This window comes from Heterodontus francisci, chromosome 17 (assembly GCF_036365525.1).
Source record: "Heterodontus francisci isolate sHetFra1 chromosome 17, sHetFra1.hap1, whole genome shotgun sequence".
NCBI classification, from domain to species: Eukaryota; Metazoa; Chordata; class Chondrichthyes; order Heterodontiformes; family Heterodontidae; genus Heterodontus; species Heterodontus francisci.
This window is the reverse complement of record NC_090387.1, coordinates 40,390,238-40,413,718: the sequence shown is the minus strand read 5'-3', so window position 1 is coordinate 40,413,718 and position 23,481 is coordinate 40,390,238. Positions and strand designations below refer to the sequence as shown.

At 40.5% G+C, this 23,481-nt stretch overlaps 1 protein-coding gene across 1 annotated transcript in view; it reads right to left on the bottom strand.

Moving 5' to 3' along the window:
• Positions 1-2,951: 2,951 nt before the first annotated feature.
• ankrd27 (ankyrin repeat domain 27 (VPS9 domain)) overlaps positions 2,952-23,481 on the bottom strand; it is a 113,624-nt gene continuing 93,094 nt past the window's right edge. Inside the window, 8 exon segments of the mRNA XM_068049317.1 lie at positions 2,952-3,696; positions 3,699-3,764; positions 3,767-3,857; positions 5,190-5,262; positions 7,443-7,530; positions 12,879-12,993; positions 16,184-16,357; positions 17,294-17,413. Of these exon segments, the coding sequence (XP_067905418.1) occupies positions 3,542-3,696; positions 3,699-3,764; positions 3,767-3,857; positions 5,190-5,262; positions 7,443-7,530; positions 12,879-12,993; positions 16,184-16,357; positions 17,294-17,413 (882 nt within the window). The 3' untranslated portion in view covers positions 2,952-3,541.

Genomic DNA, 23,481 nt, shown 5'->3' with positions numbered 1-23,481 from the left:
TTGTGAGTAGCAAATACAGTACACTAAATTGAAAGAAGTGCAAGTAAATCACTGCTTCACCTGAAAGGAGTGTTTGGGGCCTTGGATAGTGAGAAGAGAGGAGGTAAAAGGGCAGGTATTACAGCTCCTGTGATTGCATGGGAAGGTGCTGTGGGAAGGAGACGAGGTGCCGGGGGTAATGGAGGAGTGGACCAGGATGTCGTGGAGGGAACGATCCATTTATTTTATTTATTTATTTATTTAGAGATACAGCACTGAAACAGGCCCTTCGGACCACCGAGTCTGTGCCGACCAACAACCACCCATTTGTAACTAATCCTACATTAACCCCAAATTCTCTACCACATCCCCACCATTCCCCTACCACCTACCTACACTAGGGGCAACTTACAATGGCCAATTTACCTATCAACCTGCAAGTCTTTGGCTGTGGGAGGAAACCGGAGCACCTGGCGGAAACCCACGCTTCGGAACTGTGGATCCCTTTGGAATGCTGACAGGGGAGGGGAAGGGACGATGCGTTTGGTAGTGGCATCATGCCGGACGTGGCGGAAATGGCGGAGGATGATCCTTTGGATGTGGAGGCTGGTGGGGTGGAAAGTGAGGACTACGGGAACCCTGTCGCTGTTCTGGTAGGCAGGGGAAGGGGTGAGGACAGTGGTGTGGGAAATGGGCCAGACGTGGTCGAGGGCCCTGTCAACCAGTGAGGGGTAATCCTCAGTTAAAGAAAAAAGGACATAGCAGAAGCGCCGTTGTGGAAGGTTACATCAACAGATCAGATGCGTCAGAGATGGAGAAATTGGGAGAATGAAATGGAGTCCTTACAGGAGGCAGGGTGTGAAGAAGTTTAGTCGAGGTAGCTGTGAGAGTCTGTGGGCTTATAATGAATATTAGCGGACAGCCTATCCCCAGAGACAGAGAGACAGAAGTCGAGGAAGGGAAGGATAGTGTCAGAGATGGACCATGTAAAGGTGAGAGAAGGGTGGAAATTGGATGTAAAGTTGATGAAGTTTTCCAGTTGGGGGGCAGGAGCAGGAAACGGCACCGATACAGTCAATGTACTGGAAAAAGAGTTGGAGCAGGGGGCCTGAGCATGACTGGAACAAGGAATGTTCGACATATCCCACAAAAAGACAGGCATAACTAGGACCCATGCGGATACCCATAGCAACACCTTTTACTTAAAGGAAGTGAGTGGAGTTGAAAGAGAAGTTGTTCAACGGGAGAATAAGTTCAGCCAGGCAGAGGCGGGTGGTGGTGGATGGGGACTGGTTGGATCTCTGTTCAAGGAAAAAGCAGAGAGCCCTCAAACCATTCTGGTTGGGGATGGAGGTGTAGAGAGATTGGACGTCCATAGTGAAGAAGCAGCGGTTAGGGCCAGGAAACTGGAAATTGTCAAAATTATGCAGGGGTCTGCCAGGACAGTCCTGTTTGTGGATTTTAGGAAGGAGGTAGAAGCAGGCTGTTCGGTATGCGGGACTATGAGGTTGGAAGCTGTAGAGGGAAGATTTCTGGAGGAGATAAGGTCTGTAACAGTCCTGTGGACAGTAGCTTGATATTCGATGGTCCGGGGAAGATACGAAGAAGTGTCTGAGAGTTGGCGCTCAGCCTCTGCAAGGTAGAGGTCGGTACTCCAGACAACAACAGCACCACCCTTATCTGCAGGTTTGTTGCCAATGTGAGGGTTGTAACGGAGAGAATGGAGTGCAGCAAGTTCAGAGGGAGATAGATTAGATTGAGTGAGAGGAGCAGAGAAATTGAGATGGCCGACAGTTTTCAATGAAAAGATCAAGAGTGGGTAAGAGGCCAGAGGGTGGGGTCCAAATGGAGGGAGAATGCTGGAGGTGAGTGAATAGGTCTGTGGTTGCAGGTGGACTCCTGGTCAAAGAAGTGAGCACGGAGGCGAAGGCGACGGAAGAAGAGCTCAATGCCATGCCGAGCGTGAAATTCATTGAGATGGGGGCATAAGGAGATAAAACGGAGTCCTTTGCTGAGTACAGACATTCAGCGTTACAGAGGGGAAGGTCAGAGGGTATAGTGAATACAGGACAAGGGGTCAGAGGGAAGTGAAAGGGAAGAAGGATCTGGAGTGGCATTAATCCCCATCAGCTGCTGGAGCTTACGTTCCTTAATGCTACCTTGGTTTAGGGCTCGTGTTATGTATCTTTGTAACTTGGAAATTATTTGCAGATGGCTAATTGATCAGAATCCTTCGCAACATCATACAGCTGATTAAGCAGTCATGACTGCTTAGGGTCAACCTTGCCAAACTATTTTTGTTTGACGAATATTGGAAGCTTGTGAAACTATGAACAGCAGAAATCTAATTACAGTGTATTTAAAAAAATGAATAAAAATTCCTATAATTACAAAATATCAGGGAATTATGGAAATACCAGGACAAAAGTCCTTACAGAAGCTTTATCTTGTTCCCTTCAAAAACAATTTATGACCTTCCTTTACACCAATATGGTCAGAACACTCCCATCTGAAGCCTGTTCAGTCATATTCCAAAAAAGCCTAGCCAGTTCTATAAAACAGTAAAAACATGAAACCTGGGAACAACATATGTAGAACCATTTCTATACTCATTACATTTTGCAGAGTGGAGACTTGCACATTCGAGACACATACAAACATACCCAAACAAACATCAGCTGAGGAGGACACATGTAAAGCATCCCACAATCTAATTGGGAAGAAATACAAGATATATGGTTAGACTTTACATACATTTAGTGCATCGAGTGGTGTAATGCAAAGGATTATTAGCCTATTACAAATATTTAAATTTAATCTGGATGTGGCTAAAACAGTGCCACAAAATACTGTATCCAAGACAACTGAATTGTGGCACAGGAGTTTCTACGAATAGGTTAGGCTTGCAGCATTCATTGTCTGTCCTTAAAGCCTTAACATGAGGAGGGGAAATAAAAATGTAAAATTCCAAATTTTTCCAAAAAAAGTTTATTTTTGAATAATCATATGTTTATACGAACAATAAGCACATTTATAAATTAAATATAAGGCACACATTGTTATAGAAAGTCCTCTTGAAAAATACAGACAACAACATAAACACAAGCTTTATTTGTGCTTTATAGGAAGATTGGCAAGAGTTTAAAAAATACATTTTTGATGGTCTTAATGTTAAAATCACATTGCCAATAACCAGGGGTGATTTGTTTTTATATACATACATATACACAAAATACAGAATGTATGTCTAATGGAATACTACATAGTAGCTCATGGACAAAGCTCCATTTCCCTATATAAGTGCAATGTAAAATATTGCTACTGCAATATATTTATTCATATAGTCTTAAGTGCTTTCCCCTTTATGACCTCATAGTGGAAGTGTTCTTTTTACTTGAACTTAGTGATGACTTTTATCCAAGGTTTCAGTTTTAGCAGATCAATTTAGACGGCTGAAGTAGGTACCAAGAATTGCAATCCTTTGTTGTGTTCACACAGTACGTTAGGTATCTCCTTAGAGGCTGGTTATTTTCTACACAGGTTTTTTTAAGCAACTTGTTTATTAAAATTTTTTGGTTCCAAACAAATTTATATTTTTGTGGTTGCCTACTTTTGCATCACTAGCTGTTTCAAAATCATGTAAATCTTGTGAATGATTACAAAGTTCTCCAAACTTCCACACAAATTCAGTGTTGCCATTTACATCATTCAATTTATTGGTAAACAGTTTGTAAAATCTGCGGCCCTCTTGCCTGGATACCTTGCTGCAATTAGCATTTTTTTCTGAGGTCAATTTCAGAATTAAACAATGATGGTGCACTGTGGTCCTTTGTTTCAGTTTGTTTCAATTTTCTTTTGTCAAAAGTCTTGATTGCCAACTGTCAGACCAGATAAAAAAAATGCAAATGTATATAAATTAGTCATCCATTAGCAGATATGTTCTTAACAATTTATTTTTGGGGAAAAAAGCCAAATCCAAGTTAACACTTAATGCTGACTGTAGCAGATGGTGGGAAGTGGTGTTCCACAAGGGTCGGTACAAGGAACACTGTTGTGCCCCATTTACGTAAACATTATGGACTCAGGAATTGGAAGTACAATTTCAACATTTGTGGATGACATCAATTTGGTGGGGTGTGGGGGGGCCGGGGGGGGGGGGGTGGAGAGGCGGTAAGGTGGTGGGGTGTAGTTAATACTAAGGAGGACTGCAACAAAATGCAGGAACACATTAATGAGCTTACAGAATAGATATGTAATTGACAAAGGAATTTCAATGCAGATAAGCATGAAGTGGCACATTTTGGTAGGAAGGAGACGACCACATATTCCTTGAAAAATAAATCTCTAAATGGGGTAGACATAGGGATCTGGGGGTACAGATACATAAATCACAATATAGTGATGCAGTTTAATAAGGCCACAAAAAAAGGCAAAGCACTGGGCTCATTTCTAGATGGATAGAATTGAAAAGCAGAGAAGTTATGTTAAACTTGGAGTACTATTAACAGCTCTGAACTCCACAAAAAAAATATTAAAAAGGACACTTTTGTTGACAATGTAACCACTAGATGGTGCACTTGCACACACACTGGCAGGACACTCCAATTTTAAAAAGGATTGAGGCCACTGGAGAAAGTGCAATAAAAATTTAATAAAATGGAACCAGAACAGATTTTATACTCATCAGGAAAGATTGAACAGGCTGGTTCTCTTTTTTTTCCTTGAAAAAAGACTGAAGGGTGATTATATAGAGGTCTTTAAGATTATGAAAGGGTTTGTTAAGATAGACATAGAGGAGATGTTTTCATTTTGGCGAGACCAGAATAAGGGGACATAAATATGATGGTCATTAATAAATTCAGTATGAAATTCAGGAGAAACCTCTCTACTCATAGATTGGTTAGAATATGGAACACTCTACCACAAGGAGTAGTTGAGGTGAATAGCATAGATGCATTCAAGGGGAAGCTAGATAAGCACATGAGCGAGAAAGCAATAGAAGGATATATTGATGAAGAAGGATGGGCCAAGGCGGACGTGGATCATAAACACCAGCATGGATCTGTTGGGTGAATGGTCTGCTTCTATATTGCTAATACTTCGAACATGAATTCATCAATAGGATAAATATACACGTGAAAGTTCATCATTTTGCATCAAATGATTTTCTTATAACTATCCAACAAGATTAATCTAGTTAGGTTTCATACCTGATGTATTAAGTGCTCATCAAATTTAGGAAGACTTTTATCTCTTGTCACAGTCTTTCTTAAATTCTTGGATCTACAAAGATTAAATCAAACAGTCACATTCAGAACAAGTTTCTCCATCCAATTTAATCTCATTCTTACAGAAACACTAATCCTACTGTCATTCACTTGCTTCTTAAGTGAGTAGGGTAACACTACATTTTCATAATTGTTTTTCCTTTCCTCTTCCCCTATATTACATTTTTGGATGGTTATATTAGATAGTGTTCCTAGGTTTATCATCTCAAACCACTCCAGTAATCGAGCCCTTTCTTCTTATAGCGTGAAATATGCATTTACCTGTCAAATACCTAGCTAAACTGTAGTGAGGCCAGGGATCGAATAGAAAACCTACTTCACCACATTTCAGGTTACCAGTAATATTGTGTGCAGCGGGATTGAACTTCCCTAAGAAGCAGGTGACCAGACCACTATAGAGGTGGCTCAAATCACCGAAGTGGAGTGGACATTTGTAACAAGACTACTTAATTAGAAGATAGACTGAGAAAGACTTTTCAAAATTTGACTGATAAAGGGAATCTAAATATAGGTCTTCTAACTCAAATACAGCTGCTAAGCAAACACATATACTGGATGTTTGCATTTGAATTGAATGGTTTGGCCCCACCCTTTTGTACATGAATATACCTCAAGGGTGATTTTTGCTTTGTCCTGACAATGGGTGGGCAATCCCCAATGTCCTTGTCAAGAGACCCAAGCCATATTCAGGGTTCGTCTTCTTTCCATTTGATCGGCGAACTGTGAGCACTCAACCAGTAGGAATAGGCATGAAATCCAATAGCTACTCCACAGACTCACCTGAAAGTAATGGACTGGAGATGCACGGATGGACCACAGTGATTTCTGGCTACATTTTTTTGAGAGGCCTGCAGCTGAACACTTGGTACCAATGTATGTGGTCCATGCCCACCCATCAATACCTGAAAATCATATTAGGGTCCCACAAATAGCATAAATTCTGATTAGCATATTAAAAATAGTTTCTTGTTGAAATGGGCAGCTCTCTGGCCACCCATCACAAGGAATGGTCACAAATAGAAGGAAGAATGAGGTGGTATTTGCTGCACCATGATTTTTGAAACATTAACGCCCCAGTGCAGGGCTTATAATCACCCCCATAATATCTATATTCTGTGTGAGAAGCAGATTTCATTATTTATCACACTGTTTTGAAGTTGGAGAAGGTAGTGCTTCTCAAACATACATATGCATAGCTCACCAGCTTCCAATTGCTGGTACGATCTTTCAATGATCAAAAAGAATATAAACACATTAGAACATGAACAATGATGCAGTGGATCAGAGTTAGCTGTAATTTCAAAGTTTTAAATTTTTAGTGGGCCTTTGCACTGTCAGATTTTATATTGCTGCTGATGCACATTCTTACCATTGAAGACTGCATCTTTCAGAATAGTCTTACTAATTGAGTATGATTGTGCACATCATGATGTTTTATACTGCACTTTTGGGGCCATAAATATGCTCAAAAGCACATCAAGTTAATACCAATGCTGTGATGTAAAAGTAGTACTGATGTACTTATAAAGAATTAAATCCAAAACTGCTACAAGGTGGTCTATGAGGTGGGGTACTGTGTGACACAGAGATGCATAAATTGGGGCTCAAAACACACTTGAGACAATACCTATTTTTGTAGCTAATTGGCTGTTTCAGAAATTGAAAAGCAAGAATCGTACTCCCTATTTTTTTCAGAAATACAAATAGTTAGGCACATTGCTAAATTTGGTGCTAAGTCACGAAGAATTACATACATTGTAAAGATTTCTAAATGTAACCCAAGTTATAAAAAGGCAATTTAACTTACAAATTATAAATTACAATTTAAAAATGGGCCATTTGATGTATTTACTTGTAAACCAGCCAATCAGGAATAACCTACTAAAACCAGGGACTGTTTGGTTTGGCTGCATCCAGTTCAAGGAGGGAGGAACAACCAACCCTTCACCCCCACTATCTGAATTGTCCCATTCTAGATAATTTGTGACATTTGAAAAATGCACTTCATATATGGTGAAGTTTACATTGAAGAAACATCCAGAAAGCATTCTCTGCAAAAGATTATATGGATCAAAAGTAGCCTAACTGAATTAAACCTGGCATTGATAATAGCCAGCAGCATTTCAGTGCACCCATTGTGAAACTAAATTTCTTCCACATTAGAGTTTTACTTACTTGTTAAATTTATGAATAGACTGCACAAGCTGGATCCTTTTACTGTTGGGTTCATCAATCGCTTCTAGTTTCTTAACAAATGCAACGGCTGATAAGCAAAAAAAAATTTTTTTTTTTTAAATACATTTTTCACAAAATTTGTAAAAGTACATCATAATAGTTCAAACTTAATATTACATAAAGTGCAATACAGTTCAGTTTCTTTCAATACAGTATGCAGCACTCTGAGCTGCCTCACTTCTTTTGGGCCTCCTTATCTCGAGAGACAATGGATACGCGCCTGGAGGTGGTCAGTGGTTTGTGAAGCAGCGCCTGGAGTGGCTATAAAGGCCAATTCTGGAGTGACAGGCTCTTCCACAGGTGCTGCAGAGAAATTTGTTTGTTGGGGCTGTTGCACAGTTGGCTCTCCCCTTGCGCCTCTGTCTTTTTTCCTGCCAACTACTAAGTCTCTTCGACTCGCCACAATTTAGCCCTGTCTTTATGGCTGCCCGCCAGCTCTGGCGAATGCTGGCAACTGACTCCCACGACTTGTGATCAATGTCACACGATTTCATGTCGCGTTTGCAGACGTCTTTATAACGGAGACATGGACGGCCGGTGGGTCTGATACCAGTGGCGAGCTCGCTGTACAATGTATCTTTGGGGATCCTGCCATCTTCCATGCGGCTCACATGGCCAAGCCATCTCAAGCGCCGCTGACTCAGTAGTGTGTATAAGCTGGGGGTGTTGGCCGCTTCAAGGACTTCTGTGTTGGAGATATAGTCCTGCCACCTGATGCCAAGTATTCTCCGAAGGCAGCGAAGATGGAATGAATTGAGACGTCGCTCTTGGCTGGCATACGTTGTCCAGGCCTCGCTGCCGTAGAGCAAGGTACTGAGGACACAGGCCTGATACACTCGGACTTTTGTGTTCCGTGTCAGTGCGCCATTTTCCCACACTCTCTTGGCCAGTCTGAACATAGCAGTGGAAGCCTTACCCATGCGCTTGTTGATTTCTGCATCTAGAGACAGGTTACTGGTGATAGTTGAGCCTAGGTAGGTGAACTCTTGAACCACTTCCAGAGCGTGGTCGCCAATATTGATGGATGGAGCATTTCTGACATCCTGCCCCATGATGTTCGTTTTCTTGAGGCTGATGGTTAGGCCAAATTCATTGCAGGCAGACGCAAACCTGTCGATGAGACTCTGCAGGCATTCTTCAGTGTGAGATGTTAAAGCAGCATCGTCAGCAAAGAGGAGTTCTCTGATGAGGACTTTCCGTACTTTGGACTTCGCTCTTAGACGGGCAAGGTTGAACAACCTGCCCCCTGATCTTGTGTGGAGGAAAATTCCTTCTTCAGAGGATTTGAACGCATGTGAAAGCAGCAGGGAGAAGAAAATCCCAAAAAGTGTGGGTGCGAGAACACAGCCCTGTTTCACACCACTCAGGATAGGAAAGGGCTCTGATGAGGAGCCACCATGTTGAATTGTGCCTTTCATATTGTCATGGAATGAGGTGATGATACTTAGTAGCTTTGGTGGACATCCGATCTTTTCTAGTAGTCTGAAGAGACCACGTCTGCTGACGAGGTCAAAGGCTTTGGTGAGATCAATGAAAGCAATGTAGAGGGGCATCTGTTGTTCACGGCATTTCTCCTGTATCTGACGAAGGGAGAACAGCATGTCAATAGTCGATCTCTCTGCACGAAAGCCACACTGTGCCTCAGGGTAGACGCGCTCGGCCAGCTTCTGGAGCCTGTTCAGAGCGACTCGAGCAAAGACTTTCCCCACTATGCTGAGCAGGGAGATTCCACGGTAGTTGTTGCAGTCACCGCGGTCACCTTTGTTTTTATAGAGGGTGATGATGTTGGCATCGCGCATGTCCTGGGGTACTGCTCCCTCGTCCCAGCACAGGCATAGCAGTTCATGTAGTGCTGAGAGTATAGCAGGCTTGGCACTCTTGATTATTTCAGGGGTAATGCTGTCCTTCCCAGGGGCTTTTCCGCTGGCTAGGGCGCTAGCACTCTGAGCTGCCTCACTACACTTACAATTACAGGCTGAATTTACAATATACATTTCATGTCAAACATTCTCTGTTGCATACAGCCAGAGGGTTTTTTACGCAGGTTCCAGAGGGACTGGAACCTATGGTGGGAGCGCCTTAGACTGTGGCCTTTCCTCAGTGAGCACTGCGGCAGCTCCGCCAAGTTTTGGTGTGTCCTTCAGCATGCAGTCCTGGACCATAGAATGTGCCAGTCTGCAGAACTCAGTCATGGACAGAACTCTGCACTGGAAGACCAACAAGTTTTGGGCAGACTAAATAGCATCTTCCACCTAGTTAATGGTCCTCCAGCATTAGTTGATGTTTGCCTCGGTGTGCATGCCTAGGAACAGCCCAGAGTCCTGCATTACGGAGCTGCTCAGGATGAACCTCAACAAAAACCACCGCATCTCTTTCCAGGCCTTCTTTGCAAAGGCACATTCCAGATGAAGGTGAGCCTCAAGGGCAGGATACAGTGGAGCTGAGACGCCAGGTGTGCATGAAGGATTTGACAGGCAGAGCTCTTCTCAAAACCAGCCAAGCTACGCCTTGGTGCTTGTTTGAAAGTTCTGACGATGAGGCATTCTGCCAAATGACTTGAGCAGTCTGCTCAGGGAACCATCCGACAGGACCTACCATCTTTTCCTGCAGGGCCTCAAGGATGTTACGTGTGGACCACTAGCTGATGGGCTTGTGGTTAAAGGTGTTTTTCTGCACAAACTTTTCAACAAGGGTCAGCTGGCATGGCACGGTCCAACTGAATGGAGTGTTCAGTGGCAATGTGGCCAGACCCATCCTTCACAACACCGGGGACAGATAGAACCTCAGCAGATAGTGACACTTGGTGTTTGCGCACCGACGGACTATGCACAGCTTGATGCAACAGTGCACAAAGGTAGCCATCAGAATGAGGGAAATGTTGGGTATGATTTTTCTCTCCTTTATCTGGAGATTTGTACATGTCCAGATAAAGCAGAAGATGGCTCGGGTAACCACTACGGCACAGGAGCGGAGCATGGGCTAGACCTGTGCTCTGTACAGCAACACCGAGAGCACCTCACACCTGATGACCAAGTTCTTACTCACAATAAAGAGGGAGCATCGCTCCCATATGTGCAGTTTCTGTTTCACCTTAGCTATACGCTTCTCCCAGTTTTTGCGCACATCCCGACCCCTCCGAACCATATCCCTAGCACCTTCAGGTAGTCTGACCTGACAGTGAAGGGGACAAAGAATCATGGCCTCACTCTTGCCGTGATTTACTTTGACTCCCAAGGTCAGGTCGAACTGGTCGCAAATGCTCAGTCTGTGAACCGACAGCGGATACGAGCAGAAGACGACAACATTGCCCACATACAGGGAGGCTTTGACCTCAGCGCCTCTGCTACCTAGATTGTCAACCCTCTTATGCCCACATCCATCCTGATGGACTCAGCAAAAGGTTCGATTCAACACACAAACAAGACAGAGGAGAGAGGAAAGCCTTGCCGGACTCCAGATTTGCTCGGAAAACTTTCCGCTTCACACCCATTGATGGGAACTGCACTACTGATGTTTGGGTATAGCATTCGGATCGAATTGCGGATTCCCTCCTCAAACTCCATTTTGGAGAGCATGTCCATATAAATATTGTAGGTGTGCAATATTCAATCAAAGCCTTTCTCTTGGTCTAAGCTGATGAGGCAGCTGTACATCCTCCTGTCTTGCACGTAGGCAATTGAATTCCTCAGTAGCATGAGGCTATCAGAGATCTTCCTGCTGAGTACAGTGCTGGTCTGATCAGAGTGGATCACCAACTCTAGAACAGATTTGACCTAATTGGCGATGATCTTGGATAGAGTTTTGTAGTCCACATTAAGCAATGAAATAGGCCACCAATTTCTGACTTTCTCCCTCTCCCCCATCTGTTTGTAGATGTGGGTGATAATGCCTTTCCTCATGGATTCTAATATGCTACTGGCAAGAAGCATACTCTCATACACTAAACCACATCCAGGAAAACAAGCAAATGTATTTTTCCTTTACAATTTTCTCCCCTTTACTGAAGATATCAACTCCTTTATTGGAGTATGGTCCCACAAATGAGAGTCACCCTCTGGCTGTTAAACCGCGAGGTGTCACAGCCAAGCCCAATTCTGTCCTCACTTGTGTGGCACTACCACTGTGCTAAATGTAATAGATTCAGAACAGATCTGGCAGCTCAAAACTGATCATCCATGAGGTGCTGTGGACCATCAGCAGCAGAATTGTATTCAACCACAATCTGCAACCTCATGACTTGGCATATCCCTCACTCTACCATTACCATCAAGCCAAGGGATCAAGACTGGTTCAATAAAGAGTGCAGGAGAGCATGCCAGGAGCTGCACCAAGCACACCTCAAAATGAGGTGTCAACCTGGTGAAGCTACAACACAGGACTACATGCATGGCAAACAGCAGAAGCTACATGCAATAGACAGAGCTAAGTGATCCCACATCAAACGGATCAGATCAAAGCTCTGCAGTCCTGCCACATCCAGCCGTGAAAGATGCTGGACGATTAAACAACTAACTGTAGGAGTAGGCTCCACAAACATCCCCATTCTCAATGATGGAGGAGCCCAACACATCAACGCAAAAGAAAAAGGCTGATGCATTGTGACCATCTTCAGCCAGAAGTGCCGAGTGGATGATCCAACCCGGCCTCCTCCTGAGGTCCCCAACATCATAGATGGCAGTCTTCAGATATCAAGAAATGGCTGAAGGTACTGGATGATGCAAAGGCTATGGGTCCCGACAACATCCTGGCTGTAGTTCTGAAGACTTGTGCTACAGATCTAGCCGCACCCCTAGCCAAACTATTTAGCTACGACATTGGCATCTACTCAACAAAGTGCCAAGTTGCCCAGGTATGTCCTGTCCACAAAAAGAATGACAAATTCGATCCGGCCAATTACCACCCCATCGGTTTACTCTCGATCATCAGCAAAGTGAAGGAACACCACCATCTGCAAGTCCCCCTCCAAGCCACACACCATCCTGACTTGGAAATACATTGCTATTCTTTCACTGTCGCTGGTCAAAATCCTGGAACTCCCTCCCTAACAGCACTGTGTGTGTACCTGCACTAGATGGACTGCAGTGGTTCAAGGTGGCAGCTCACCACCACCTTCTCAATGGCAATTAGGGATGGGCAACAAATGCTGGCTTTGCCAGCGATGCCAATATCCCATGAAACAAAAAAACAATCCACAAAAGAACTTCCAGCTGTGGGAACCATGGTTAATTTTTTCCCATTCCTGACAGAACACTGCTGTCAAATATCGCATCCGTACTACAACTCCAATAAGATCAGCAAAGGATTTAAGAAAACCTTACAAATTAAGTTGAAATCCAAAACAATTTACTTGATGATCAACTTTGATGAACTTCTTACATTTCTTTTTGACATCAGCAGGCATTGGCTTCCGAGCACCATTTAGTCTGAATACTCCATCCACGTCAGTTACTTGAGTCGATACTGTTTCTAAGATTTTTAGAATCTCTACATTCTGTACAGGTAAAATGGAAAACAAAATGATATGCAATTTCTTCTGCTTACGTGTATTATTCTTTAGTATTCACATCAGTCTTCATTAATCTGGGTTCAGCCATCATTTTAAATGCAACAAATATGGCTCCTGTAACAACATTCTTTATACTCACACAGGTACAAGGAATAGCTTTAGAGCACTGTAATATTGATATGTTCTTGTGTTCCTACTTAGCCCATAAGAACAAGGAATTGGCCATTCAGTCCTTGAATCTGCTCTGCCATTCAATTGGACCATGGCTGATTTGTACCTCAGCTCAGTTTGCCCATCGTTTCTCTATATCCCTCAATACGCTTGTCTAACAATAATCTATTGACCTCAGTCTTGAAAATTTCAATTGGTCCTTTTAGGGAAATGGATTGCCAAATTTCCCATACCCTTTATATGAAAATGCTTCCCGATTTCACACTTAAATGGTCTAACTGTAATTTTAAGTTTGTGCCCCTTTGTTCTGGATGCTCCAACCAAAGGAAATAGTTTCTCTGAAATCAACTCTATCAAGTTCCTTTATAATTTTAAAGACCTTGATTAGATCACCCATCAACCTTCTAAATGCAAGGGAACACAAGATTAAGGAACCCATCTTCATAATTTAACCCCCATCAAAAACAACTTCCATTTATGTAGTGCATTTGACATAGTAAAACATCCCAGCATGCTTCACAGAGGAATTAACAGAGTTTATTAAGCCAAATAAGGAGATATTAGGACAGGTGTCCAAAAGCTTGGTCAAAAAAATAGGTTTTAAGCGAGTGCGTTATCACTCTGCACTGTACTGCCTTCAAGGCATATCATATCATTCCTGAGGTTTGGTGCTCAAAACTGAAAGCAGAACTCCAGATGGAGTCTGACCAAGGCTCTATACAAATGAAGCATCACATCCTCACTTTTATATTCTAACCCCCCTTAAGTTAAAGGCCAACATTTCATTAGCCCTTTTGATTACTTTTTATACTCGGGTTCCAGCTTTTAGATCCGTGGGGAACACCAATCATCACATCCCAACAGAAAAATTCCCTTTACTCCCACACTCCCCAAACAATGTCACGTGGTATACAAAAAAATCCTAATATCATTTCTAGTAGGAATAAGGGAAGATAAATATTTGGCTTTTCTTTCTGGAATGTAAAATAGATGACCTCACTTCTCCACATTGAACTCCATCTGCCATAAATGGAAATCTTGAAACACTGAACAGCACAAAACTGACATTCTCTTAATGGAGCCTTGTAAAAGTACAGAATGATAGTTCTGCTACATATTCAAATTCAGGAAACTAGAATGCAAATCCAATAAATTGAGCGATGAACTTAATTAATTAACCCTTGCAAAAACCGGTTGCCAGTTGACAGAGTATCTACATTATGCACACCAAAAAAGATTTACAATCGAAACAAACATTTACAGGAACCTAAAAGCTACAAATCTTAGGTTAGCAGTGCATTGACAATAAATAATTCAACACTAACCTACACTGGAATGATATGCAGCATATCTGGTAAAGCCTCTGAATTTTGTTTTTAAAGCTTTCAAACGTTATAAAATGAAAAGGAAAATAAATTACTCAATTTACCAACTGCTGACAGCATACTACCACTGTGTAACAGAGAAACATCCCTGCAGTGCAATATTCATATTTAATGATTCAACAACTGAAGTACACGATCCAAATTAAATTTGGTAAAACTAGATGTACAGTAAAGCACACACAGACTTATCCTCATAAATGGAGTAAATAGTAAATTGCACCAAGTCTCATATGTAGATGTAATGAGAAACTGCAGTCACCATTTAATAAACCACTTGTCAATTCTCATGAAATTATTCTATTTATATAATGATATGGAATATATAATTTCCATGGTAAATATTCTAGTCAAGGTTCTCTGTCCTTTTTTTTTTTATAAACAGAATCCCAGGACAGTGCCACTTACCCAAAATTCTAATGTGTTCTTAGAACTGGACTTCAAGCCAGTTGTAGTGAAAAGCCAATAAACTATGGCTGCACAATTTCTCATATATAAGCACTTTCACCAGTAAACTACTTTGCATTGGCAGCCTTTCAATCTGAAACTAATAACAAATGACAAGTCCAAGGAGAGAGGACTTTTTTTTTTTAAACTTTTTTTTTACAAAAACACATTTTCAGTCTGTTTAGAAAAGAAATCCAGAATTTGACTATAATTCAACACATGGCCTATTTTGTATGAATAATATTTTTGCAATGGAAGGACAGAAAGTGAAACATCTCATGACCAATGAAATCAAATTAATGGACTGGCATAGAAATTGCTAAAATTCAATAAAAGAAATACTTCTCAAATTTATATTCCCAACAAATAATCCCCAAATTTTCCCATCAGTCAGTAACTGGCTTTCATCTGATCCCTTTCCATCAGGAACGGACTTTGGTCTGATCCTTTGCATTTCCCAGTTGTGAATGATAATTCATAGTTAAACCTAAATTTGGGAAGCAAAGTTGCTTAAGACAGAGGAGTTTATCTGCAGTACTGGCTGAGGAGTTGGAAGATGCAAAGTTGACTGTGGCACCACTGGTAGCAGGGTGTAATCACAGCACAACAGATTTACATCAGCAGTTACCATTTTTAAATATGGATATTGGAATTTATGAGAACAGTTATCCCAAAAGTGTGATAAAAATGTGACAACAGGAAGTAAGGTTTCATAGACAGAAACTACAAGAGATGCAAGATTTAAAAAAAATTATTATAACTGGATGAGAAGAGAAAATAAGGTTTAGAATTTAACTAGTCCATTCTCCATTGTCTGAAACTGGCCATCCACATTCCTTTTTAAACATGGACAAACCACCACTTTCTGAAAATACAAAGGGTACCTTTGGCTGTACTTGAAGTTTATGAAAGGAATACATAACCAATGGTCTCTCTGAATAGCTGTGTTTTATCCATAAATCAATTCCCATAAGCAGATACAATGGTAACAAAGGGAATTAGATATGTACGTGAAAAAGAAACATTTGAAAGGCTATGGAGAAAGAGCAGGGGAGGGGGCCAAATTGGACAGCTCCTTCTAAGAGCCAGGATAGGCACAATAGTCTGAATGGCTCCTTCAGCACTGCATGATTCTATGATTCATAAGAAGTTAAATCTCAGTTTCAAGCTTTTACCTTTCCACAGATTTCTTCAGCACAATCCACTGGTGTACACTGTTGTTTATTTCGCAAATTGACAGATGCTCCATTGCACAAAAGTAGATTCACCAGTGCTCCATGCTTTCCTTTTACAGCCTCGTGCAGAGCAGTATTTCCTTGGTTATTGGCAAGATTAATGGAGGCACCATGCTGAGATTTTCCACCAAAGTAAGCAGACATTAAGAACATTACATACATATATAAACTAGGCAAAAAAAGAAGTCGAGGACTTCACATTTTTCCCTTAATAATGGAAGTGCAGTGATTGTAATACCAGCAAGGATGTTTATTGCTGGACCATAAATAACTAACTATTATAAAAATAATGGCATTCATGACAGTGTGCATCAAATTGGAATATTTATCTGATCTTTACACAGCAGCAAGTTAAAATTGGATGGGAAGAGGAGATGAAAAATTGCTGAGAACATGTTGCATATGCCTTCTGGATTCAAAAGATGGGGAGTGGGAAGCTGGGGAGAGAGTAGAAAGGACAAAAGGGTGCACACACTCATAACAAGTCAACATGGTTTTAAAGGAAGAACAAGTTTGCATTTATAAAGCAGCTTTCACTTCAAGACGTCCCAAAAATCTTCACAGCCAATAAAGTGTACTCAGTGTAGGGAAACATGGCAGCCAATTTGTGCACAGCGAGGTTCCATAAACAGTAATAAAATAAGTTATCAGGTTTTAGTGGTGCTGCTTGAAAGATACATGTCAGCCGGGAAACCAAAAGGACTCCCCTGCTCTTCTTTAAATAGTGTCAAGGGTTACATTCTCCTGAAGGGATAAATGGGGCTGTGGTTTAACGCCTCACCTGAAAGACAGTGCAGCACTCCCTCAGTACTGCACTGAAGTATCAGTCTAGATTGTGCGCTCAAGTCTCTGGAGTGGGGCTTGAATCTACAACCTTCTGACCTGGGGGCGAATGCTAACAACTGAGTCAAGCTGCACAAATAAACTGATGTTTTTCAATAATACACTATTAAAAATGTTTCACACTTAAAAAAAAAATCTGTCAGCAGCATTAGAAGAATCATCTCAACACTGAAAAAGAAAACATTTCAGTCAAAATGGCGTTCCTACCTCTAGCAACAACTCAGCAACTTCCAGATGTCCTTGAAGGCAGGCATGCAGTAAGGATGTATTACCGTACAAATCTTTCTTATTCAATTTTGCATTATAATCCAGCAATTGTTTAACTATCTGTTTCAAAAAGATAGTATAATTTTAGTTATTTAAATGTAATTCTATATTTAAATAATAAGAACAGTCAAAGGAAGACTATGGTTAAAAGGCAAGATCTTTAACTAAATGGAGGAACAGAGATATATAGTGGTGCAAAGACAGATTTTTAGCGCAGGTAGAATAGGCCATAAAATACAAATGGTGTACTGAATTTCATATATAGAATCACTGAGTACAGAAGCAAGAAGGTAATGTTAAATTTGTTCAAGGTATTGATTAGGTGACAAATTGAGTATTACATGCAGGACTGGGCATCCCATTATAGGAGGGATATTAGAATCATGGTAAGGGCACAGCAGATTCACTGGAATGATACCGGGTAGGAGAGGTTATCGTTCTGAAGCAGGTCCCAAAGTTGGTATGTTTTCACCGGAACAGAGAAGATTAAGATTAATGGAATAGAAGTTTTGAAAATGTACAGTTTTGAGAGAGTGAAAAATAGTGAAAAATTGTTGCCGCTTGTTAACAGATTGACAGCAAGGAGCTGTAGACTCCAGATTACAATTGGATGAATGAAAGGAGATAATCAGAAGAATTCTTTTCAAAGGCATTTTGGAATTTTGAATGATTAACTACAGATTTACCTACTGAGGCAGAAAGGTTATCATTTAAAAATAAAATTTGACAGGGATTTAAAAACAACAAAGAGAAGGGCCAGGAAAATGGAATTAGAGTAGACAGCTCAAGTTGATGAGCTGGCACAGCTGTACTGGGCCAAATGGCCATTTGCTGCACTGTAAATTCTACAATTTTATGTTCTTCAGTCAACATAACAGGTCGGACAAAATATGGCAGAAGAATGCCAAACATTTGAACATGGAAAGTTTTCTTTCATTTTCAAGACACATCTAGTTCTAACCACTGAAAAGCAATACCGACGGCTGTGCAGTGACTAAACAGTGAATATAATTACACGTATATAAAAAAAAATTGCTCAAGCATGGACTTCAATCTTAGCATTTTGTCATGTTTATTGACCAGAATATTAACAAGATTTACCATTGAAGCTTGGACTGTAACAGAAGGTATACATTGTTAGAAATTAAAGGTTGTATATTCAAACTAAAAAAAAGTTTTGTTCCTTTCAAATAATTAATATATACTGAATCCTTATAGAATCCCACATTGACAACAGACTTTATTGAAAAAAAACAATCACGAGCAAAAAGGTTCCTTGGGCTAATGGGCAGATAGGAATATATCATAAGGATTAAATTTTTGAAAAAGACTACGAAAATTATGTTCTATGTTAGATTTCTGATGAACTAAATTTAAATTTAATTATTTTGCAGAGAAACATTGATGTACAAATGCTAGAAGTAAAGCAGATTTTAAAAATCAATAAATACTATACAGATTTGCTCAGCTAAGCAATGCAATACATTATTAATGAGCTCAGTACTTCATTTCTCTTTGTAAAATAAAATCAAATAATTTGCAGTGTCAATCAAAAAGGAAAGACTTATATAGAATCTTGCATGACCTCAGGACAAGTGCTTGACAGCTAATTAAGTACTTTTTTTTTTAAAGTGTAGTCACTGTTGTAATGTCAGAACCATGGCAACCAATTTGCACACAGCAAGATTTCACAAACAGCAATGAAATAAAGAACCAGATCATCTGTATCAGGTGTTGACTGAAGGATAAATGTTGGCCAGGACATTGGAAGAATTCCCCTACCCTTCTTCGAATAGTACCGTGCAATCTTTTAAGTCCACTCAAGAGGTGGTCTTGATTTAATGTCTCATCAGACATGGCAGCACTCCCCCAGTACTGAACTGAAGTGAGTGCCTTGATGATGGTGCTTAAGCTTGGAGTGGGGCTTGAACCCATGACCTTCTGACTTAGTGCTACTACTTAGCTAAGGCTAACACCAACCAGATGACTATTTGCCCTGTGGCCAATGTTCCCACTAAACGGTGCAAATGCACAGCAACTCGAAAGTCCCTGCACAGGTCACAGGTCAATTGAAAGGGGCCACGCAATTAAACAAATCACCTACACAGTCCAAAAACAATTAGAGGGCACGTTGCCTGTGGCTATGGATAAATGGTTGAATGTAACTTCAAAGCAGGACAGAAACATTACCAAAATTATATAACACAAGAAAATGTGGAACAACAATATATGGAACAGCCTATTCAGCCCATTCTTTCCACAGACCATGCAGAATTTCTTGTAATATGGGCTCTACTTGTTTGATCTTCTGAAGGGGATGAATAACCATAGGTATACCTGGCAAGATAAAGCTCTATGAAATTTCCACTGAATGTAACATAACTGTTTTCAATCAAAGAGGATAAACTACATTATTCAACCTTGACCAGTTGCACTCCACAGATGAACAGAAAATCAATAGATGCTCAGCATGTGAGAATAAACATCTGAGAAAATCTGCAAATTGTTTTGAATTAACTAAAAATGAAGCATCTTTTATGTCAATTTCACTTCACATTTTTATATTGTCAATTTAACAAGGTCTTGGTGGCCTATCTAATTTTGCTGCAACTTTGTTTGGCAACAGTGATAGGATTATTTTTATTTACAGACTTATTCAGGAGTGCTATCTTCATACAATTTTACATTTAAAATATCAACCCATTTATTCTTAATGAAATAAAGAGACTAAGTTTGCTTTGATTGGATAGCATATTCTTGGAATTTTGCTTTTTTAAAATTGATCTAAATATTGCAAGGTAAAAATCAATACGTACGGAAGCTCCAAAGCACCATTCCAAGAGGCTGTATTTAATGTTGCAATCTGAAAATCAGTCTGATGAGCTGCTAACTGGAGTTTGAAAAGTAATGATACTACATAAATCACTTGGGATTCTTTTTCTGATTTCTCATGTGTGTAGGCTTCTGCAATTTTATTAATTTGTATTTATAAAAAACTAAGAAATGGAAAAATGGTTCATAAATTATTGGATTTCAGTGTAGTTTAAAACAACAACTTGGCAGCTGCAGCAAAACTGACGGCTCATTACTATCAAAACCTAGCAGATGGAAACATTATTTTAATAAATTGGAGCTTTTTTCGGTTCATCTTCCATAGTACTTTTGTGTAGTTAAACCTTTTAATGTGAAGCCGTTCAAATAATACCGGCTGTAGGCTGATGTGAAAAAATTTATTTAACACATCTGATTCCTGACCCTATGACATATCTATGCAATCATCCTTTATTTTTCTATTCTCCCAGTTAATGCTCTTTGGAGGCCTTATTGCAAGTGTGAAGGTTTGCTCACCTTATTTCTTCCACCTCTATTGCATAAAAACATAAGAAATAGCAATAGGAGAAGGCCAGGCGGCCCCTTTAGCCTGCTCCGCCATTGAATAAATCATGGCCGATCTTCTACTTTCCTGCCCTTTCCCCATATCCCTCAATTCCCTTTGTGCCCAAAAATCTGTTGTGTGAGTCTTAACAGCTGAGCATCCACATCCTTCTGGGGTAGGGAATTCCAAAGATTCACAATCCTCTGAGTGAGGAAATGTGTCCACAACATAGTCCAGATTGGCCGACCCCTTATCCACAGACTATGACCTCTACTTCAAGACACTCCAGACTGAAGAAACAGCCTCTCAACATCTACCTTTCCAAGCCTTCTCAGAATTTTACATGTTTTAATAAGATCACCTCTCCTTCTCCTAAACTTTAGAGAATAAAAGCCCATTCTATTCAATCTCATCCTAGGAATCAATCTAGTGAACCTTTCTGGTACCACCTCAAAGGCAAGTATGTCCTTCCTTACGTAAAGAGACCAAAATGGTTTAGACTACTCCAGGTTACATCATAGCTCTTACATGACTAACATGATATTGTAACTATCTCTTAAAGATGTACACACATCACATCTTGGCGGAGGTGGGAAGGTGGCAAGGTCTTCCACCACCGTCTCCACCACCCCCCCCCCCCCCACCCCAATCCTACTCGATTACACGTTCTCCCCACCTCCAAATCTGCCGTGGAGAAAAGCATAAAATTCCCCCAAGAGCCGCAAAGGGATATCAGTAGCTTAAGTGAGTGGGCAAAAATTTGGCAGATGAGTATAATGTGGGAAAATGTGAACTTGTCCATTTTGGCAGGATGAATAGAAAAGCAGTATGTTATATAAATGGAGAGAAATTACTGGCCTGGAGTTTCCTACTTTCTGTCTCCCTCCTTTCTTGAAAAGAGGAACTACATTCAATATTTTCCAATCTGGGGCCTTTCCAGAATTACAACCAATGCATCTACAATCTCAGCATCTACTTCTAAGACCCTAGGATACAGACCATCAGGTTCTGGGGACTTGTCAGTCTTTAGTTCCAATAGTTTTCAGTACTCTTTCCCTGGTGATTGTAACTGATTTAAGTTCCTCCCTCCCTTTCACCTCTTGATTTACAAGTATTTCTGGGATGTTACTTGTGTCTTTTACAGTGAAGAGAGACATAAATATTTGTTCAATGCTTCTGCCATTTCCTTATTACCTATTATTAATTCCCCAGACACTCTCTCTAAAGGACAAACGCTCACTTTAGTTACTCTTTTCCTTTTTAAAAACTTGTGGAAACTCTTACAATCTGTTTTTATATTTCTAGCTAGCTTTCTCGCATACTCTCATTTTTTATATTATATATTTTTTAATCAATCTTTGCTGATTTTTTAATTCTTGCCAATCTTCGACCTACCACTAATCTTTGCAGAATTGTATGCTTTTTCTTTCGATTTGATCCTATCTTTACCTTCCTTAGTTAGCCACGGATGGTGCGTCCTTACCCTAGAGTCTTTCTTTCTCAGTGGAACGTATCTTTGCTGAGTGGTATGAAGTATCTCCTTAAATGTCTGCCACTGCATCTCTTCTGTCCTACCCTTTAACTTAATTTCCCAGTTCACTTTAGCTAGCTCTGTCTTCACACCCCTGTAATTGCCTTTATTAAAGTTTAAAAAACTAGTCTTGGACCCAAATTTCTCACCCTCAACATGACTGAAATTCACATTATGTTATGATTACTGCTACCTAGAGGCTTCTTTACCATGAGGTCATTAATTAATCCTGTCTTATTGTACATAACCAGGTCTAGAATAGTTTGCTCTCTGGCTGGCTCTAGAAGGTGCTGCTCTAAGAAATTGTCCCAAACATCCTCAAAGAACTTGATTTTCCTTTCATAAAACGGTGTTGGCTCTGCCTAATCATACTGTGATTTTCTAAGTGCCCTGTTCTGATGTCCCTAACAATATATTCCAGTATTTACCCCACTACTGATGTCAGGCTAGCTAGTCTATAGTTTAGCTTCCTCTCTCCCTCCTTTCTTCAATAATGGGGATACATTGTCTACCTTCCAATCCACAAGGACTATTCTAGAATCTAGGGAATTCTGGAAGATCAAAATCAATGAACCAGCTCTTTTACAACCCAACAATGCAGGCCATCAGGTCCGGGAAATTTCCAGGCTTTTAGCCCCAATGGCCCAGATTTTACAGTCAGCGGCGAAATGATGGCACTTGCTGCTGACCTCAAAGAAAGCAGCCCACAAAGATATAGCGAGCTCTGTGATGTCGATTTCACCTTGTCGGACATGAATTTTAATCTGATGCCAGCTACAGGGGATTTCTGGCAACCAGCAACAGTGATGTCATCAGGTAGGCGAAGCAGCCAAACACACTGAAGAATTCTCAGCCAGCAAGGCAGGATGTATCAAGCAGGTTTTATTATTCACTTTATTACACTTTCTGTAAAATTACAGAAAGATTGGGACATATACATGGATTAAGATAAAAGCTGAAATATCAAACAAATTTTTAAAAATATATTTTAAAAATCAATGGAATCATGAAATGGAGAAATTTAATATAACATTAGTTTTTCAGGGTCAGAGCGGTTGTTCGACAGTAATTATGACTTGGTACTCCATTAAAAAAAAGTTACTACTCATTCAGCAGGGCAAAACTTTTTTTTTTAAAGTGAGAACAATAGTGTAAAAAGTGGAAGTTCATGGCAATTCAATAATTTCTAATTGATTTCCATCCACAAGGACTTCAACAGCA